The sequence below is a fragment of the Oncorhynchus mykiss genome, unplaced genomic scaffold (assembly GCF_057628025.1).
Source record: "Oncorhynchus mykiss isolate SJ-2025 unplaced genomic scaffold, ASM5762802v1 scaffold96, whole genome shotgun sequence".
Lineage (NCBI taxonomy): Eukaryota > Metazoa > Chordata > Actinopteri > Salmoniformes > Salmonidae > Oncorhynchus > Oncorhynchus mykiss.
In genome coordinates this window covers 721,263-741,186 of record NW_028322095.1, presented here as the reverse complement: position 1 = coordinate 741,186, position 19,924 = coordinate 721,263, and the positions used below count along the sequence as shown (strand labels likewise).

The 19,924-nt window shown below is 46.9% G+C and overlaps 1 protein-coding gene across 50 annotated transcripts in view; it reads right to left on the bottom strand.

Annotated features, from left to right (window-relative positions):
* LOC110499727 (protein PHTF2) overlaps positions 1–19,924 on the bottom strand; it is a 105,148-nt gene that overhangs the window by 28,101 nt on the left and 57,123 nt on the right. For all 50 annotated transcript variants that reach the window (XM_090228715.1, XM_090228699.1, XM_090228668.1 and 47 more), the window contains one exon: positions 7,533–7,589. In XM_090228715.1, coding sequence (XP_090084841.1) covers positions 7,533–7,589 — 57 coding nt within the window. The remainder of the gene's footprint in view (positions 1–7,532; positions 7,590–19,924) is intronic.

Sequence of the window (19,924 nt, the reverse complement as noted above, 5' to 3'; positions counted from 1 at the left end):
GTGATATTTATGAGTCGGGGAGCCATACAAGCTAGAACCGCCACTGCATACTAGAGTATCTCCTCCCTGGACTCCAGGTTATGGGAGACTGGGTTGTGTTCAATGGGCACCAAACGAGATAAAAAAACCCTGAAACAGGGAAGGATTACTTGAACTTTACCCGTTAGAAACCCACATTCATTTTCTGTATGCAAATGTCCTAATGAACATGACCAGGTAGTATTTTCATGTTCTGTTGCAAAACGTTTTGCTACGGTGTGCCCTACTAAACACATCCCTGTAGTATAATGCTGTCTATCTATCTTAACACTCTCAAATGCTAATATTTACCCAAAGGTCAAACGATGACCTTCTCTATCTGTATACAGCCATACAGGAATTTATCTTAAAGACCTTATCTTAAAGAGCTGACACGCTCTAGGTGTGTCATAAACGATTAGACGAGACGATCAATACCTTCCTCTTCCTCTTTATTACTGCTATAAACTGTTTCATAGACAGACAGGACTGGAACAGGGAAAGAAGGGAGGGGTGTCTGTCTCCAGCTAGGAGTTCAACCTTCCTCAACTGAATGGAGTGGTGTCTGTCTCCAGCTAGGAGTTCAACCTTCCTCAACTGAAAGGAGTGGTGTCTGTCTCCAGCTAGGAGTTCAACCTTCCTCAACTGAATGGAGTGGTGTCTGTCTCCAGCTAGGAGTTCAACCTTCCTCAACTGAAAGGAGTGGTGTCTGTCTCCAGCTAGGAGTTCAACCTTCCTCAACTGAAAGGAGTGGTGTCTGTCTCCAGCTAGGAGTTACACCTTCCTCAACTGAAAGGAGGGGTGTCTGTCTCCAGCTAGGAGTTAGACCTTCCTCAACTGAATGGAGTGTGTCTGTCTCCAGCTAGGAGTTCAACCTTCCTCAACTGAAAGGAGTGGTGTCTGTCTCCAGCTAGGAGTTCAACCTTCCTCAACTGAAAGGAGGGGTGTCTGTCTCCAGCTAGGAGTTACACCTTCCTCAACTGAAAGGAGTGGTGTCTGTCTCCAGCTAGGAGTTACACCTTCCTCAACTGAAAGGAGTGGTGTCTGTCTCCAGCTAGGAGTTACACCTTCCTCAACTGAAAGGAGTGGTGTCTGTCTCCAGCTAGGAGTTCAACCTTCCTCAACTGAAAGGAGGGGTGTCTGTCTCCAGCTAGGAGTTAAACCTTCCTCAACTGAAAGGAGGGGTGTCTGTCTCCAGCTAGGAGTTAAACCTTCCTCAACTGAAAGGAGAGGTGTCTGTCTCCAGCTAGGAGTTACACCTTCCTCCACTGAAAGGAGTGGTGTCTGTCTCCAGCTCGGAGTTAAACCTTCCTCAACTGAAAGGAGTGGTGTCTGTCTCCAGCTAGGAGTTAAACCTTCCTCAACTGAAAGGAGTGGTGTCTGTCTCCAGCTAGGAGTTCAACCTTCCTCAACTGAATGGAGTGGTGTCTGTCTCCAGCTAGGAGTTCAACCTTCCTCAACTGAAAGGAGTGGTGTCTGTCTCCAGCTAGGAGTTACACCTTCCTCAACTGAAAGGAGGGGTGTCTGTCTCCAGCTAGGAGTTAAACCTTCCTCAACTGAAAGGAGTGGTGTCTGTCTCCAGCTAGGAGTTCAACCTTCCTCAACTGAAAGGAGTGGTGTCTGTCTCCAGCTAGGAGTTACACCTTCCTCAACTGAAAGGAGTGGTGTCTGTCTCCAGCTAGAAGTTAAACCTTCCTCAACTGAAAGGAGTGGTGTCTGTCTCCAGCTAGGAGTTAAACCTCCCTCAACTGAAAGGAGTGGTGTCTGTCTCCAGCTAGGAGTTCAACCTTCCTCAACTGAAAGGAGGGGTGTCTGTCTCTGCTGGTTTAGGGGAGGCGTGGTCTGGTTTAGGGGAGGGGGTGTCTGTCTCCAGCTAGGAGTTACACCTTCCTCAACTGAAAGGAGTGGTGTCTGTCTCCAGCTAGGAGTTAAACCTTCCTCAACTGAAAGGAGTGGTGTCTGTCTCCAGCTAGGAGTTAAACCTCCCTCAACTGAAAGGAGTGGTGTCTGTCTCCAGCTAGGAGTTAAACCTTCCTCAACTGAAAGGAGTGGTGTCTGTCTCCAGCTAGGAGTTAAACCTTCCTCAACTGAAAGGAGTGGTGTCTGTCTCCAGCTAGGAGTTACACCGTCCTCAACTGAAAGGAGGGGTGTCTGTCTCCAGCTAGGAGTTAAACCTTCCTCAACTGAATGGAGTGGTGTCTGTCTCCAGCTAGGAGTTAAACCTTCCTCAACTGAATGGAGTGGTGTCTGTCTCCAGCTAGGAGTTAAACCTTCCTCAACTGAAAGGAGTGGTGTCTGTCTCCAGCTAGGAGTTACACCTTCCTCAACTGAATGGAGTGGTGTCTGTCTCCAGCTAGGAGTTAAACCTTCCTCAACTGAAAGGAGTGGTGTCTGTCTCCAGCTAGGAGTTCAACCTTCCTCAACTGAAAGGAGAGGTGTCTGTCTCCAGCTAGGAGTTACACCTTCCTCAACTGAAAGGAGTGGTGTCTGTCTCCAGCTAGGAGTTAAACCTTCCTCAACTGAAAAGAGGGGTGTCTGTCTCCAGCTAGGAGTTAAACCTTCCTCAACTGAAAGGAGTGGTGTCTGTCTCCAGCTAGGAGTTCAACCTTCCTCAACTGAAAGGAGTGGTGTCTGTCTCCAGCTAGGAGTTCAACCTTCCTCAACTGAATGGAGTGGTGTCTGTCTCCAGCTAGGAGTTCAACCTTCCTCAACTGAAAGGAGTGGTGTCTGTCTCCAGCTAGGAGTTACACCTTCCTCAACTGAAAGGAGTGGTGTCTGTCTCCAGCTAGGAGTTAAACCTTCCTCAACTGAAAGGAGTGGTGTCTGTCTCCAGCTAGGAGTTACACCTTCCTCAACTGAAAGGAGGGGTGTCTGTCTCCAGCTAGGAGTTAAACCTTCCTCAACTGAAAGGAGTGGTGTCTGTCTCCAGCTAGGAGTTCAACCTTCCTCAACTGAAAGGAGTGGTGTCTGTCTCCAGCTAGGAGTTACACCTTCCTCAACTGAAAGGAGTGGTGTCTGTCTCCAGCTAGAAGTTAAACCTTCCTCAACTGAAAGGAGTGGTGTCTGTCTCCAGCTAGGAGTTAAACCTCCCTCAACTGAAAGGAGTGGTGTCTGTCTCCAGCTAGGAGTTCAACCTTCCTCAACTGAAAGGAGGGGTGTCTGTCTCTGCTGGTTTAGGGGAGGCGTGGTCTGGTTTAGGGGAGGGGGTGTCTGTCTCCAGCTAGGAGTTACACCTTCCTCAACTGAAAGGAGTGGTGTCTGTCTCCAGCTAGGAGTTAAACCTTCCTCAACTGAAAGGAGTGGTGTCTGTCTCCAGCTAGGAGTTAAACCTCCCTCAACTGAAAGGAGTGCTGTCTGTCTCCAGCTAGGAGTTCAACCTTCCTCAACTGAAAGGAGGGGTGTCTGTCTCTGCTGGTTTAGGGGAGGCGTGGTCTGGTTTAGGGGAGGGGGTGTCTGTCTCCAGCTAGGAGTTACACCTTCCTCAACTGAAAGGAGTGGTGTCTGCCTCCAGCTAGGAGTTAAACCTTCCTCAACTGAAAGGAGTGGTGTCTGTCTCCAGCTAGGAGTTAAACCTTCCTCAACTGAATGGAGTGGTGTCTGTCTCCAGCTAGGAGTTACACCTTCCTCAACTGAATGGAGTGGTGTCTGTCTCCAGCTAGGAGTTAAACCTTCCTCAACTGAAAAGAGGGGTGTCTGTCTCCAGCTAGGATTTACACCTTCCTCAACTGAAAGGAGTGGTGTCTGTCTCCAGCTAGGAGTTAAACCTTCCTCAACTGAAAAGAGGGGTGTCTGTCTCCAGCTAGGAGTTAAAACTTCCTCAACTGAAAGGAGAGGTGTCTGTCTCCAGCTAGGAGTTACACCTTCCTCAACTGAAAGGAGTGGTGTCTGTCTCCAGCTAGGAGTTAAACCTTCCTCAACTGAAAGGAGTGGTGTCTGTCTCCAGCTAGGAGTTAAACATTCCTCAACTGAAAGGAGGGGTGTCTGTCTCTGCTGGTTTAGGGGAGGCGTGGTCTGGTTTAGGGGAGGGGGTGTCTGTCTCCAGCTAGGAGTTAAACCTTCCTCAACTGAAAGGAGTGGTGTCTGTCTCCAGCTAGGAGTTAAACCTTCCTCAACTGCTTTTCAAATGCAGTACGCTGACTAGTTCTATCTATATTGCTCTGTTTATTAATGTAAATCTCTTTTCTATTCGTCTTTAAAGGATATGCTTTGCTTGTGAGATAAGATAAGAGAAACCTGTTGTAATTCATCATCACTACCACCAGGGGGCATGAACAAGCCTTTACTGTCATGGTTTATCTCAGTAACAAAAATCTATATTTAGACTATATTCTAGATATTGTTGTCATAGCTACTTTATTATGGGATGTGTGAGCCCTTGTTAGTTTCTCATGAACACAAAGATGCAGACACAGTAACTGGCCCATGTCTGCCCTGTTGGGCTCTAAAGACGGGCCAGTTGTTGGACTGTTTCCATGACACTGTTCTGACGGACGGGAAGCACTGTGTGTTTGAGACTTTGGTCCGGCGTGGTCTGGTTTAGGGGAGGTGTGGTCTGGTTTAGGGGAGGTGTTTGGCTGGAGTAGGGGAGGCGTGGTCTGGTTTAGGGGAGGTGTTTGGCTGGAGTAGGGGAGGCGTGGTCTGGTTTAGGGGAGGCGTGGTCTGGTTTAGGGGAGGCGTGGTCTGGTTTAGGGGAGGCGTGGTCTGGTTTAGGGGAGGTGTTTGGCTGGAGTAGGGGAGGTGTGGTCTGGTTTAGGGGAGGTGTGGTCTAGTTTAGGGGAGGTGTTTGGCTGGAGTAGGAGAGGCGTGGTCTGGTTTAGGGGAGGTGTTTGGCTGGAGTAGGGGAGGTGTTTGGCTGGAGTAGGGGAGGTGTTTGGCTGGAGTAGGGGAGGTGTTTGGCTGGAGTAGGGGAGGTGTTTGGCTGGTTTAGGGGAGGTGTTTGGCTGGTTTAGGGGAGGTGTTTGGCTGGTTTAGGGGAAGTGTTTGGCTGGTTTAGGGGAGGTGTTTGGCTGGAGTAGGGGAGGCGTTTGGCGGGTTTAGGGGAGGTGTTTGGCTGGAGTAGGGGAGAGGTTTGGCTGGTTTAGGGGAGGTGTTTGGCTGGTTTAGGGGAGGTGTTTGGCTGGTTTAGGGGAGGTGTTTGGCTGGTTTAGGGGAAGTGTTTGGCGGGTTTAGGGGAGGTGTTTGGCTGGAGTAGGGGAGGCGTTTGGCTGGTTTAGGGGAGGTGTTTGACTGGTTTAGGGGAGGTGTTTGGCGGGTTTAGGGGAGGTGTTTGGCTGGAGTAGGGGAGGCGTTTGGCTGGTTTAGGGGAGGTGTTTGACTGGTTTAGGGGAGGTGTTTGGCTGGAGTAGGGGAGGTGTTTGGCTGGAGTAGGGGAGGCGTTTGGCTGGAGTAGGGGAGGCGTTTGGCTGGTTTAGGGGAGGTGTTTGGCTGGAGTAGGGGAGGTGTTTGGCTGGAGTAGGGGAGGTGTTTGGCTGGTTTAGGGGAGGTGTTTGGCTGGAGTAGGGGAGGTGTTTGGCTGGTTTAGGGGAGGTGTTTGGCTAGAGTAGGCCGTCATTGTAAAATAAGAATTAGCTCTTAACGGCCTAGTTAAATAAAGGTTAAACAATTTTTTTTAAACATTCTGGCTGTGAGCTCAACCCTCTATATGAGCGGACGGGGTTGAATGGGGTGACGAAGGACAATGTTTTGCTCTCTTTCTAGAAGGTGTGAGGGATGAAAGAGGGGTCTAGAGGAGAAAGGTCATGGACTGTAGCAGCCAGGTGAAACAGCTCCCGTTTCAGTACTCTTGACTATGATGGATCACTTGGAGGGTTTCTCTCCTCTCTGTGCAGGTCACAGACCATTACAGACAGGAAACAATGACATCATGTTCTATGTGACTATGATGTTTTTAGGATTTGACTTCCATCTGCAGCTCTTTGGGTGAGTGAAATAACACCAGTGTTTCCCCTATACTAATTTAGCAGTAGTGGGCCGTCGCTTCTAAATCGCGGAAAGATATGATTAGAAAAATAATAACATGTTTGTTTAAAGTGTGTAGAAAAGATAAACGGGCTATATATGTTTTAATAAAGTTCATATTTGAGAATTAACAATCACCATAATAAAAACTAGACAGTCATGGAGAATCTACCATTTAAAATACTGTCATGGCATGGGACCCTCATTGATTTAGTTACTGTGTTTGAGTCACTCAGATAGCATACCATGTGTACAATTGCAATAAATTAGCTTTAAAACTGAAGTTGTTCTTTCAGCCCCATGCCAAAATGTGTGGAATTGCAGGAAATTAGCTTTAAAACAGCACATCTTGTCTCCGCGGCCAAGAGGACGGCCTCTACAATTTTCAGTCAGAAGCTGCGCCATTGGCCACACCCACTGGCCCACTCCAATGCTAATTTGCCACAACTGCAAACCAGTCAGCCAGTCAGCTAGTCAACCAGTCAGCTAGTCAGCTAGTCAGCCAGTCAGCTAGTCAGCTAGTCAACCAGTCAGCTAGTCAACCAGTCAGCTAGTCAACCAGTCAGTCAGCCAGCTAGTCAACCAGTCAACCAGTCAGTCAGCCAGCTAGTCAGTCAGCCAGTCAATCAGGGGTTAAGAAGCAGGCCAGGAACAAACATAGAAACAAACCAACTCAACAAATCACAATCTAGTCAGACTTCAATCTGACTTCCTGTGCTGCAGTACTCACCAGTCTAATAAACTGCACATGTAGGAGGGGGCGACAGACAAAGAAAGACAAACGGCACCAGCAAGAGGGGAGAAAGTCAACTGAAAACATGACGGCACTGATGGCACAGTCAGAAACTGACAGAGAGAGAGACAGAGAGAGAGAGAGAGAGAGAGAGAGAGACAGAAACAGAGAGACAGACAGAGAAAGAGAGCGAGACAGACAGAGAAAGAGAGGAGACAGACAGACAGAGAAAGAGAGGAGACAGACAGACAGAGAAAGAGAGGAGACAGACAGACAGACAGACAGAGACAGACAAAGACAGACAGACAGAGACAGACAGACAGAGACAGACAGACAGACAGACAGAATAGAGACAGAGAGAGAGAGAGAGAGAGACAAAGAGAGAGAGAGAGAGACAGACAGACAGACAGAGAGAGAAAGAGAAATAGAGAGAGACAGACAGAGACAGACAGACAGACAAAGAGAGACAGACAGACAGACAGACAAAGAGAGACAGACAGACAGGACAGACAGACAGACAGAGACAGACAGACAGGACAGACAAAGAGAGACAGACAGACAGGACAGACAGACAGACAGACAGAGACAGACAGACAGAGACAGACAGGCAGGACAGACAAAGAGAGACAGACAGACAGGACAGACAGACAGAGACAGAGACAGGACAGACAAAGAGAGACAGACAGACAGGACAGACAGAGAGAGACAGACAGAAGACACTCATACAATGATCCAGAAAAGGGTAGAGAAAGATAAAAGGAGACAAAATAAGTATGTAGAAGATGACAAAGTGTTCTGATTGGACCTAAATCCAAACGGTTACCTTGATTTCTCTTTGTTCAACAGACTTCTCCCATATCTGTTGGTCATAAGCACCAATCTGCCAGAGACAAAGAGCAAAACATTCATTAGTACATTTCCCTGACAATATATTCAACAATACATTAGGATAAATATATATGAATCCCAGGACTCCCTGGAAAACAGTTGCAAATTGTTACTGAATGAACTGTTGAGACATTGATTCAACCCAGAAGCTTCTGAAACCAGTTTAGGTTGTGGTTCAGCTGCAGTTCATCCAACTTCCTCTGTCATCATATCAGTCATGTCACAACCACTGAGCCAACCATCCTACAACCATGTTGCTGTCAGTTGACCCAGCCAACATCCATGTTGCTGTCAGTTGACCCAACCATGAACCACAACACTGTCAGGTGACCCAACCATGAACCACAACACTGTCAGGTGACCCAACCATGAACCACAACACTGTCAGGTTCAGCCATCCTTAGAGATCACAGAGGTTGATGCTAGCCTGGGAAACAGTGTGTGTCCATCATGTGGGAGGCCGTGCAAGGTGAACGAGCTCAGCTCTGAGACGGTGTGTGTGTTTGCTGGGTCTAATCTGTGTTCATTATGTATGATCTGAGGCCTGGGTAGTGGTGCATTCACTTTACATTGGACTGTATTGACTGGATGGGCAACTAGGCTTCAGAACCCCCTCCACTGCCCCTAACCCACTCTTCAACCCTGCTAATGATTGTGCTGTGTGTGTGTGTTTCATATGAAAACTCAGCGTATCAAATCCCTATTCACTCCACTGTCATACACAATGAAACCTTGTAGCAGAAACCTGTGGACCAGACAGAATAGATGACACAATCACACTAATTAAACATGCAGCACGTGAGAGAGAGGGGGAGAAAGAGAGAGAGAGAGGGGGGGGGTGAGAGGGGGAGAAAGAGAGAGCGAGAGAGAAAGATAGAACAAACACCATTGTAAATACAACCCATATTTATGTTTATTTATTTTCCCTTTTGTACTTTAACCATTTGTACATTGTTACAACACTGTATATATACATAATATGACATTTGAAATGTCTTTATTCTTTTGGAACTTCTGTGAGTGTAATGTTGGTTTACTGTTAATTTTTATTGTTTATTTAACTTTGTTTATTATCTATTTCACTTGCTTTGGCGATGTTAACATATGTTTCCCATGTCAATAAAGCCCTTGAAATGAATTGAGAGAGAGAGAGAGAGAGAGAGGGTGTGAGGGGGGGGTGAGAGGGGGAGAGAAAGCGAGAGATAGAAAGAAAGATAGATAGAGATAGGGAAGAAAGAGAGAGAGAGGGGAGAGAGATTGAGAGACAGAGAGAGAGAGAGAGTGAGAGGGGGAGAGGAAGCGAGAGATAGAGAGAGAGAGAGATAGAGAGAGAGAGAGACAGTACTCAGTGCTTCCCCGTTCCCACCACAACTATAACCTTTTTATTTAACTGTGACTCCTCACTGACTCCTCAATGTTTAAACCTGTTGGTCGTCTCCTCTCTGACTCCTCAATGTTTAAACCTGTTGGTCGTCTCCTCTCTGTCTCCTCAATGTTTAAACCTGTTGGTCGTCTGGTCTGTGACTCCTCAATGTTTAAACCTGTTGGTCGTCTGGTCTGTGACTCCTCAATGTTTAAACCTGTTGGTCGTCTGGTCTGTGACTCCTCTCTGACTCCTCAATGTTTAAACCTGTTGGTCGTCTGGTCTGTGACTCCTCTCTGACTCCTCAATGTTTAAACCTGTTGGTCGTCTGGTCTGTGACTCCTCTCTGTCTCCTCAATGTTTAAACCTGTTGGTCGTCTGGTCTGTGACTCCTCTCTGTCTCCTCAATGTTTAAACCTGTTGGTCGTCTGGTCTGTGACTCCTCTCTGTCTCCTCAATGTTTAAACCTGTTGGTTGTCTGGTCTGTGTCTCCTCTCTGACTCCTCAATGTTTAAACCTGTTGGTCGTCTGGTCTGTGACTCCTCAATGTTTAAACCTGTTGGTCGTCTGGTCTGTGTCTCCTCTCTGACTCCTCAATGTTTAAACCTGTTGGTCGTCTGGTCTGTGACTCCTCTCTGTCTCCTCAATGTTTAAACCTGTTGGTCGTCTGGTCTGTGACTCCTCTCTGTCTCCTCAATGTTTAAACCTGTTGGTCGTCTGGTCTGTGACTCCTCAATGTTTAAACCTGTTGGTCGTCTGGTCTGTGACTCCTCAATGTTTAAACCTGTTGGTCGTCTGGTCTGTGTCTCCTCTCTGTCTCCTCAATGTTTAAACCTGTTGGTCGTCTGGTCTGTGACTCCTCTCTGTCTCCTCAATGTTTAAACCTGTTGGTCGTCTGGTCTGTGTCTCCTCAATGTTTAAACCTGTTGGTCGTCTGGTCTGTGACTCCTCTCTGTCTCCTCAATGTTTAAACCCGTTGGTCGTCTGGTCTGTGACTCCTCTCTGACTCCTCAATGTTTAAACCCGTTGGTCGTCTGGTCTGTGACTCCTCTCTGTCTCCTCAATGTTTAAACCCGTTGGTCGTCTGGTCTGTGACTCCTCTCTGTCTCCTCAATGTTTAAACCTGTTGGTCGTCTGGTCTGTGACTCCTCTCTGTCTCCTCAATGTTTAAACCTGTTGGTCGTCTGGTCTGTGACTCCTCTCTGTCTCCTCAATGTTTAAACCTGTTGGTCGTCTGGTCTGTGACTCCTCTCTGACTCCTCAATGTTTAAACCTGTTGGTCGTCTGGTCTGTGTCTCCTCTCTGTGACTCCTCAATGTTTAAACCTGTTGGTCGTCTGGTCTGTGTCTTCTCTCTGTTTAAACCTGTTGGTCGTCTGGTCTGTGTCTCCTCTCTGACTCCTCAATGTTTAAACCTGTTGGTCGTCTGGTCTGTGTCTCCTCTCTGACTCCTCAATGTTTAAACCTGTTGGTCGTCTGGTCTGTGACTCCTCTCTGTCTCCTCAATGTTTAAACCGGTTGGTCGTCTGGTCACTCACTCACACACTCTCTCTCACACACACACACACACACACACACCAGCTTGGGGGTGTTTATCATAGTGTTCCTATCTTCCTCTCCATCGCTAAATATGTTGTGAGAAAGTCCTCTTCATCTTCCCTTAGATGCATCCATTTTGGTTCAGATCCATTTAGGATGTTAATGCCCTTCCGTCAAAGCTCCACCCTAAGTCAATAGTCTGGGTGTTTGGTAAGGAGGGTAAAACTATCAGGTAAGCTGTGACTCTGTCCAGGTAGGTCGGAGAAAGGTTTAGGTGTCAGATAAATGCTCTGCTGAAATGTTAATGTCCGTTGGGGGATTGGGTTAAGGTGGTCAGGTAGGCTTCTCCTGCGTCTCTCCGACGCTCTTCTTTAGTGACAACAGCCGTGTGTGTGTGTGTGTGTGTGTGTGTGTGTTCCTCTGCTCCTGTTCATTTAGGGAGAATAGACATGTCACACATGAAACATGACCTTCATCCCCCAGACAGTTAAATCTACTGATATGGCACAGACAGGAAGGGGCTGTGTGTGTCTGTGTGCATGTTTGGGTGTGTGTATATGTCTGTCTCTGTGTGTGTGTGTGTGTGTGTGTGTGTATATATAAGTGTGTGTGTGAGTATATGTGTGTATGTGTGTGTGTGTGTGTGTGTGTGTATATGTGTGTGTATATAAGTGTGTGTGTGTGTGTGTGTGTGTATATGTGTGTGTATATAAGTGTGTGTGTGTGTGTGTGTGTATATGTCTTTACAGCCTGTTAACTACATGGGTCACCCTACTAGCCTCATCTCAAGCCAATGGAAACTCTGCATCTTTCATGAACCTCATCAAACATGCAACAGCCAAGGAGTCCTCAGAGAGAGACAGAATGAAGGAACAAGGAAAGGGGGGGTGAAGGCCATGCTTGAAAGAAAAGAGACTGGGGGTGACTAGACAGAAGAGGAGAGAGTGAACGTGACTAGACTAGAGGAGGAGAGACCGGGGGTGACTAGTCTAGAGGAGAGAAAAGAGACCGGGGGTGACTAGTCTAGAGGAGGAGAGACCAGGGGTGACTAGTCTAGAGGAGGAGAGACCGGGGGTGACTAGTCTAGAGGAGGAGAGACCGGGGGTGACTAGTCTAGAGGAGGAGAGACCGGGGGTGACTAGTCTAGAGGAGGAGAGACCGGGGGTGACTAGTCTAGAGAGAAAAGAGACCGGGGGTGACTAGTCTAGGACTAGTCATCCTGCAAGAAACCTGGTATAGAGGAGACGGACCCACTGGTTGCCCTCTAGGTTACAGAGAGCTGGTAGTCCCATCCACCAAACTACCAGGTGTGAAACAGGGAAGGGACTATGCTAATTTGGTATAGAGCAGACCTAACTCACTCCATTAAATTAATCAAAACAGGAACATTTTACATTTGGCTAGAAATTCAAAAGGAAATGATCTTAACAGAGAATAATGTCCTCCTGTGTGCTACCTATAACCCCCACTAGAATCCCCATATTTTAATGAAGACAGCTTCTCCATCCTGGAGGGGGAATTAATAATTTCCAGGCCCAGGGACATGTACTAGTCTGTGGTGACCTAAATGCCAGAACTGGACAAGAACCCGACACCCTCAGCACACAGGGGGACAAACACCCGCCTGCAGGTGACAGTATTCCCTCCCCCATATGCCCCCCTAGGCACAACTATGACAACATAACCAACAAAAACGGGTCACAACTCCTGCAGCTCTGTCGCACGCTGGGTATGTACAGAGTCAATGGTAGGCATTGAGGGGACTCCTATGGTAGGTACACCTATAGCTCATCTCTTGGCAGTAGTACTGTAGACGACTTTAACACTGACCTCAACCCAGAGTCTCTCAGAGCGTTCACCGTCAGCACACTGACACCCCTATCAGACCACAGCAAAATCACAGTCTACTTGAACAGAGCAATACTCAATCATGAGGCATCAAAGCCAAAGAAACCCTTTTAGACAATTTCCTGGGTAAAATGTTCCACTGTAATAGTGAAGGTGTAAACTTGGCAGTAGAAAATCTTAATCTTAACCCTATATTTGACCTCTCAGCTTCCCTATCAAATCTAAAAATCTAAAATAGAAAACTGAAGAAAATTAACAATAATGGCAAATGGTTTGATGAAGAATGCAAAAATCTAAGAAAGAAATTGAGAAACCTGTCCAACCAAAAACATAGAGACCCGGAAAATCTGAGCCTACGCCTTCACTATGGTGAATCACTAAAACAATACAGAAATACACTACGGAAAAAGAAGGAACAGCATGTCAGAAATCAGCTCAATGCAATTGAAGAATCCATAGACTCTAACCACTTCTGGGAAAATTGTAAAACACTAAACAAACAACAACGTGAAGAATTAGCTATCCAAAATAGAGATGTATGGGTAAACCACTTCTCCAATATTTTTGGCTCTATAACAAAGAATAAAGAGCAAAAACATATACATGATCAAATACAGATCTTAGAATCAACTATTAAAGACTCCCAGAACCACCTGGATTCTCCAATTACATTGAATGAGCTACAGGACAAAATAAAAACTCTCCAACCCAAAAAGGCCTGTGGTGTTGATGGTATCCTCAATGAAATGATCAAATATACAGACAACAAATTCCAATTGGCTATACTAAAACTCTTTAACATCATCCTTAGCTCTGGCATCCTTAGCTCTTCCCCAATATTTGGAACCAAGGACTGATCACCCCAATCCACAAAAATGGAGACAAATTTGACCCCAATAACTACCGTGGAATATGTGTCAACAGTAACCTTGGGAAAATCCTCTGCATTATTATTAACAGCAGACTCGTACATTTCCTCAGTGAAAACAATGTACTGAGCAAATGTCAAATAGGCTTTTTACCAAATTACCGTACAACAGACCACGTATTCACCCTGCACACCTTAATTGACAACCAAACAAACCAAAACAAAGGCAAAGTCTTCTCATGCTTTGTTGATTTCAAAAAAGCCATCGACTCAATTTGGCATGAGGGTCTGCTATACAAATTGATGGAAAGTGGTGTTTGGGGTAAAACATACGACATTATAAAATCCATGTACACAAACAACAAGTGTGCGGTTAAAATAGGAAAAAACACACACATTTCTTCCCACAGGGCCGTGGGATGAGACAGGGAAGCAGCTTAAGCCCCACCCTCTTCAACATATATATCAACGAATTGGCGCGGGCACTAGAAAAGTCTGCAGCACCCGGCCTCACCCTGCTAGAATCCGAAGTCAAATGTCTACTGTTTTGCTGATGATCTGGTGCTTCTGTCACCAACTAAGGAGGGCCAACAGCAGCACCTAGATATTCTGCACAAATTCTGCCAGACCTGTGCCCTGACAGTAAATCTCAGTAAGACCAAAATAATGGTGTTCCAAAAAAAGGTCCAGTCGCCAGGACCACAAATACAAATGCCCTAGAGCACACAAAAAACTATACATACCTCGGCCTAAACATCAGCACCACAGGTAACTTCCACAAAGCTGTGAAATATCTGAGAGACAAGGCAAGAAGGGCATTCTATGCCATCAAAAGGAACATAAAATTCAACATACCAATTAGGATCTGGCTAAAAATACTTGAATCAGTTATAGAGCTCTTTATCGTTGTGAGGTCTGAGGTCCGCTCACCAACCAAGAATTCACAAAATGGGACAAACACCAAATTGAGACTCTGCATGAAGAATTCTGCAAAAATTCCTGTGTACAACGTAGAACACCAAATAATGCATGCAGAGCAGAATTAGGCCGATACCCGCTAGTTATCAAAATCCAGAAAAGAGCAGTTAAATTCTACAACCACCTAAAAGGAAGCGATTCCAAAACCTTCCATAACAAAGCCATCACCTACAGAGAAATGAACCTGGAGAAGAGTCCCCTAAGCATGCTGGTCCTGGGGCTCTGTTCACAAACAGACCCCACAGAGCCCCATGACAGCAGCACAATTAGACCCAACCAAATCATGAGAAAAACTAAAAGATAATTACTTTACACATTGGAAAGAATTAACAAAAAAACAGAGCAAACTAGAATGCTATTTGGCCCTAAACAGAGAGTACACAGTGGCAGAATACCTGACCTCTATGACTGACCCAAACATTAGGAAAGCTTTGACTATGTACAGACTCAGTGAGCATAGCCTTGCTATTGAGAAAGGCCGCCGTAGGCAGACATGGCTCTCAAGAGAAGACAGGCTATGAGCCCACTGCCCACAAAATGAGGTGGAAACTGAGCTGCACTTCCTAACCTCCTGCCAAATGTATGACCATATTAGAGACACATATCTCCCTCAGATTACACAGATCCACAAAGAATTACAAAACAAACCCACAGTGTGCCATCACAGCAGCAAGATTTGTGACCTGTTGCCACAAGAAAAGGGCAACCAGTGAAGAACAAACACCATTGGAAATAAAACCCATATTCATTTTCCATTTTGTACATGAACCATTTGCACATCATTATAACACTGTATATCGATGTCACATGACATTTGAAATGTCTCTTTTCCTTTGGAACTTCTGTGAGTGTAATGTTTACGGTTCATTTTTATTGTTTATTTCACTTTTGTTTATTATCTACTTCACTGGCTTTGGCAATGTAAACATATGTTTCCCATGCCAATAAAGACCCTTGAATTGGAGAGAGAGAGAGAGAGAGAGAGAGAGAGAGAGAGAGAGAGAGAGAGAGAGAGAGAGAGAGAGAGAGAGAGACAGAGAGAGACAGAGAGAGACAGAGAGAGACAGAGAGAGAGAGAGAGAGAGAGAGAGAGAGAGAGACAGAGACAGAGACAGAGACAGAGACAGAGACAGAGACAGAGAGAGAGAGAGAGAGAGAGGGCAAAAGAGAGACCCTTGAATTGGAGAGAGAGAGAGAGAGAGAGAGAGAGAGACAGACAGAGACAGAGACAGAGACAGAGAGAGAGAGACAGAGAGAGACAGAGAGAGACAGAGAGAGACAGAGACAGAGACAGAGACAGAGACAGAGAGAGAGAGAGAGAGAGAGAGATGGCAAAAGAGAGAGAGGAGGCATACTCCTGCCCTGTGATAGGCTATAATCACTATATGGGTCAACATCTTACATCCTACTTCCTAACAAAGAAGACCAAGGAAGTAATACCAAGAGGGCTAAGGGAGTAATACCAAGACACCTAAGGAAGTAATACCAAGAGAACTAAGGTAGGAACCTCTTCAAAACAAACAGAAATATTACAACCCATCTATGACCTGCAGTAGGGACTGAACACCATCCATCTGTTCTCAGAACAGCCTCTCTATTACATCATCACACTGAATGAGAGACAGAAAAAAAATAAGAGCCTCGTTGCCGCACTGCCAGGTTCACCATGACAACCGAGCTGTAGGGAGGATGGGAGGATGATCCTCGCGTTGCCATGGCAGCCAGGTTATGTAACAATAGTCTCCACACTGCAGTGGAGGAGGAGGGAGATGTCTGTCTGTTATAATGTGGAGGAGGAGGAGGGGAGATGTCTCTGTCTGTTATAATGTGGAGGAGGAGGAGGGAGATGTCCCTGTCTGTTATAATGTGGAGGAGGAGGAGGGAGATGTCTCTGTCTGTTATAATGTGGAGGAGGAGGAGGGAGATGTCTGTCTGTTATAATGTGGAGGAGGAGGAGGAGGGAGATGTCTGTCTGTTATAATGTGGAGGAGGAGGAGGGGGGAGATGTCTCTGTCTGTTATAATGTGGAGGAGGAGGAGGAGGAGGGAGATGTCCCTGTCTGTTATAATGTGGAGGAGGAGGAGGAGGAGGGAGATGTCTCTGTCTGTTATAATGTGGAGGAGGAGGAGGTGGGAGATGTCTCTGTCTGTTATAATGTGGAGGAGGAGGAGGGAGATGTCTCTGTCTGTTATAATGTGGAGGAGGAGGAGGGAGATGTCTCTGTCTGTTATAATGTGGAGGAGGAGGGGGGAGATGTCTCTGTCTGTTATAATGTGGAGGAGGAGGGGGGAGATGTCTCTGTCTGTTATAATGTGGAGGAGGAGGAGGGAGATGTCTGTCTGTTATAATGTGGAGGAGGAGGAGGGGGGAGATGTCTCTGTCTGTTATAATGTGGAGGAGGAGGAGGTGGGAGATGTCTCTGTCTGTTATAATGTGGAGGAGGAGGAGGGAGATGTCTCTGTCTGTTATAATGTGGAGGAGGAGGAGGGGGGAGATGTCTCTGTCTGTTATAATGTGGAGGAGGAGGAGGGAGATGTCTGTCTGTTATAATGTGGAGGAGGAAGAGGGAGATGTCCCTGTCTGTTATAATGTGGAGGAGGAGGAGGGAGATGTCTGTCTGTTATAATGTGTAGGAGGAGGAGGAGGAGGAGGAGGGAGATGTCTCTGTCTGTTATAATGTGGAGGAGGAGGAGGAGGAGGGAGATGTCCCTGTCTGTTATAATGTGGAGGAGGAGGAGGGAGATGTCTGTCTGTTATAATGTGGAGGAGGAGGAGGGAGATGTCCCTGTCTGTTATAATGTGGAGGAGGAGGAGGGAGATGTCCCTGTCTGTTATAATGTGGAGGAGGAGGAGGAGGAGGAGGGAGATGTCTCGGTCTGTTATAATGTGGAGGAGGAGGAGGAGGAGGGAGATGTCCCTGTCTGTTATAATGTGGAGGAGGAGGAGGGAGATGTCTGTCTGTTATAATGTGGAGGAGGAAGAGGGAGATGTCCCTGTCTGTTATAATGTGGAGGAGGAGGAGGGAGATGTCCCTGTCTGTTATAATGTGGATGAGGAAGAGGGAGATGTCCCTGTCTGTTATAATGTGGAGGAGGAGGAGGGAGATGTCTCTGTCTGTTATAATGTGGAGGAGGAGGAGGTGGGAGATGTCTCTGTCTGTTATAATGTGGATGAGGAAGAGGGAGATGTCCCTGTCTGTTATAATGTGGAGGAGGAGGAGGGAGATGTCCCTGTCTGTTATAATGTGGAGGAGGAGGAGGGAGATGTCCCTGTCTGTTATAATGTGGAGGAGGAGGAGGAGGAGGAGGGAGATGTCTCGGTCTGTTATAATGTGGAGGAGGAGGAGGAGGAGGGAGATGTCCCTGTCTGTTATAATGTGGAGGAGGAGGAGGGAGATGTCTGTCTGTTATAATGTGGAGGAGGAAGAGGGAGATGTCCCTGTCTGTTATAATGTGGAGGAGGAGGAGGGAGATGTCCCTGTCTGTTATAATGTGGATGAGGAAGAGGGAGATGTCCCTGTCTGTTATAATGTGGAGGAGGAGGAGGGAGATGTCTCTGTCTGTTATAATGTGGAGGAGGAGGAGGTGGGAGATGTCTCTGTCTGTTATAATGTGGAGGAGGAGGAGGTGGGAGATGTCTCTGTCTGTTATAATGTGGATGAGGAAGAGGGAGATGTCCCTGTCTGTTATAATGTGGAGGAGGAGGAGGGAGATGTCTCTGTCTGTTATAATGTGGAGGAGGAGGAGGTGGGAGATGTCTCTGTCTGTTATAATGTGGATGAGGAAGAGGGAGATGTCCCTGTCTGTTATAATGTGGAGGAGGAGGAGGGAGATGTCTCTGTCTGTTATAATGTGGAGGAGGAGGAGGTGGGAGATGTCTCTGTCTGTTATAATGTGGATGAGGAAGAGGGAGATGTCCCTGTCTGTTATAATGTGAAGGAGGAGGAGGGAGATGTCTCTGTCTGTTATAATGTGGAGGAGGAGGAGGGAGATGTCCCTGTCTGTTATAATGTGGAGGAGGAGGAGGGAGATGTCTCTGTCTGTTATAATGTGGAGGAGGAGGAGGTGGGAGATGTCTCTGTCTGTTATAATGTGGATGAGGAAGAGGGAGATGTCCCTGTCTGTTATAATGTGGAGGAGGAGGAGGGAGATGTCTCTGTCTGTTATAATGTGGAGGAGGAGGAGGGAGATGTCCCTGTCTGTTATAATGTGGAGGAGGAGGAGGGAGATGTCTCTGTCTGTTATAATGTGGAGGAGGAGGAGGGAGATGTCCCTGTCTGTTATAATGTGGAGGAGGAAGAGGGAGATGTCCCTGTCTGTTATAATGTGGAGGAGGAGGAGGGAGATGTCTCTGTCTGTTATAATGAGGAGGAGGAGGAGGGAGATGTCTCTGTCTGTTATAATGTGGAGGAGGAGGAGGGAGATGTCCCTGTCTGTTATAATGTGGAGGAGGAGGAGGAGGAGGAGGAGGGGGGAGATGTCTCTGTCTGTTATAATGTGGAGGAGGAGGAGGGAGATGTCCCTGTCTGTTATAATGTGGAGGAGGAAGAGGGAGATGTCCCTGTCTGTTATAATGTGGAGGAGGAGGGGAGATGTCTGTCTGTTATAATGTGGAGGAGGAGGAGGGGGGAGATGTCTCTGTCTGTTATAATGTGGAGGAGGAGGAGGAGGGGGGAGATGTCCCTGTCTGTTATAATGTGGAGGAGGAGGAGGGAGATGTCTCTGTCTGTTATAATGTGGAGGAGGAGGAGGGAGATGTCTCTGTCTGTTATAATGTGGAGGAGGAGGGAGATGTCCCTGTCTGTTATAATGTGGAGGAGGAGGGAGATGTCTGTCTGTTATAATGTGGAGGAGGAGGAGGAGGGGGGAGATGTCCCTGTCTGTTATAATGTGGAGGAGGAAGAGGGAGATGTCCCTGTCTGTTATAATGTGGAGGAGGAGGAGGGAGATGTCCCTGTCTGTTATAATGTGGAGGAGGAGGAGGGGGGAGATGTCTCTGTCTGTTATAATGTGGAGGAGGAGGAGGGAGATGTCTGTCTGTTATAATGTGGAGGAGGAGGAGGGAGATGTCCCTGTCTGTTATAATGTGGAGGAGGAGGAGGGGGGAGATGTCTCTGTCTGTTATAATGTGGAGGAGGAGGAGGGGGGAGATGTCTGTCTGTTATAATGTGGAGGTGGAGGGAGATGTCTCTGTCTGTTATACTGTGGAGGAGGAGGAGGAGGAGGGGGGAGATGTCTCTGTCTGTTATAATGTGGAGGAGGAGGAGGAGGATGTCTCCTCTCCTCTCTTCCCACAGGTCAGAAAAGACATTAAGAAAGCTAACGTCTGTTTCATTGAGCTAAGCCTGCAGCTACAGCTAACAAGATGTAATGTGTCAAACAGTGGGGATTCCTCCTTAGTAAAGTCAACGAGACAGTGTGTTATGTGTGTGTTAACAGAGTGCTGTAGTCCAGAGTGCTGTAGTCCATTGTGACTCCCCGACCAGCACCTCTGTGTTCTTAAATGACGGAGACTCATTTTGATTGAATGCATTCAGTTAAGCAACTGACTAGGTATCCTCCTTTCCCTTCTCTGACAGAGAGTATTATGTTCTGACACACACACACACACACACACACACACACACACACACACACACACACACACACACACACACACACACACACACACACACACACACACAAGTAGACCTAGTTTTAAAGACAAGGCACATTCCTTGAATACAAACAACA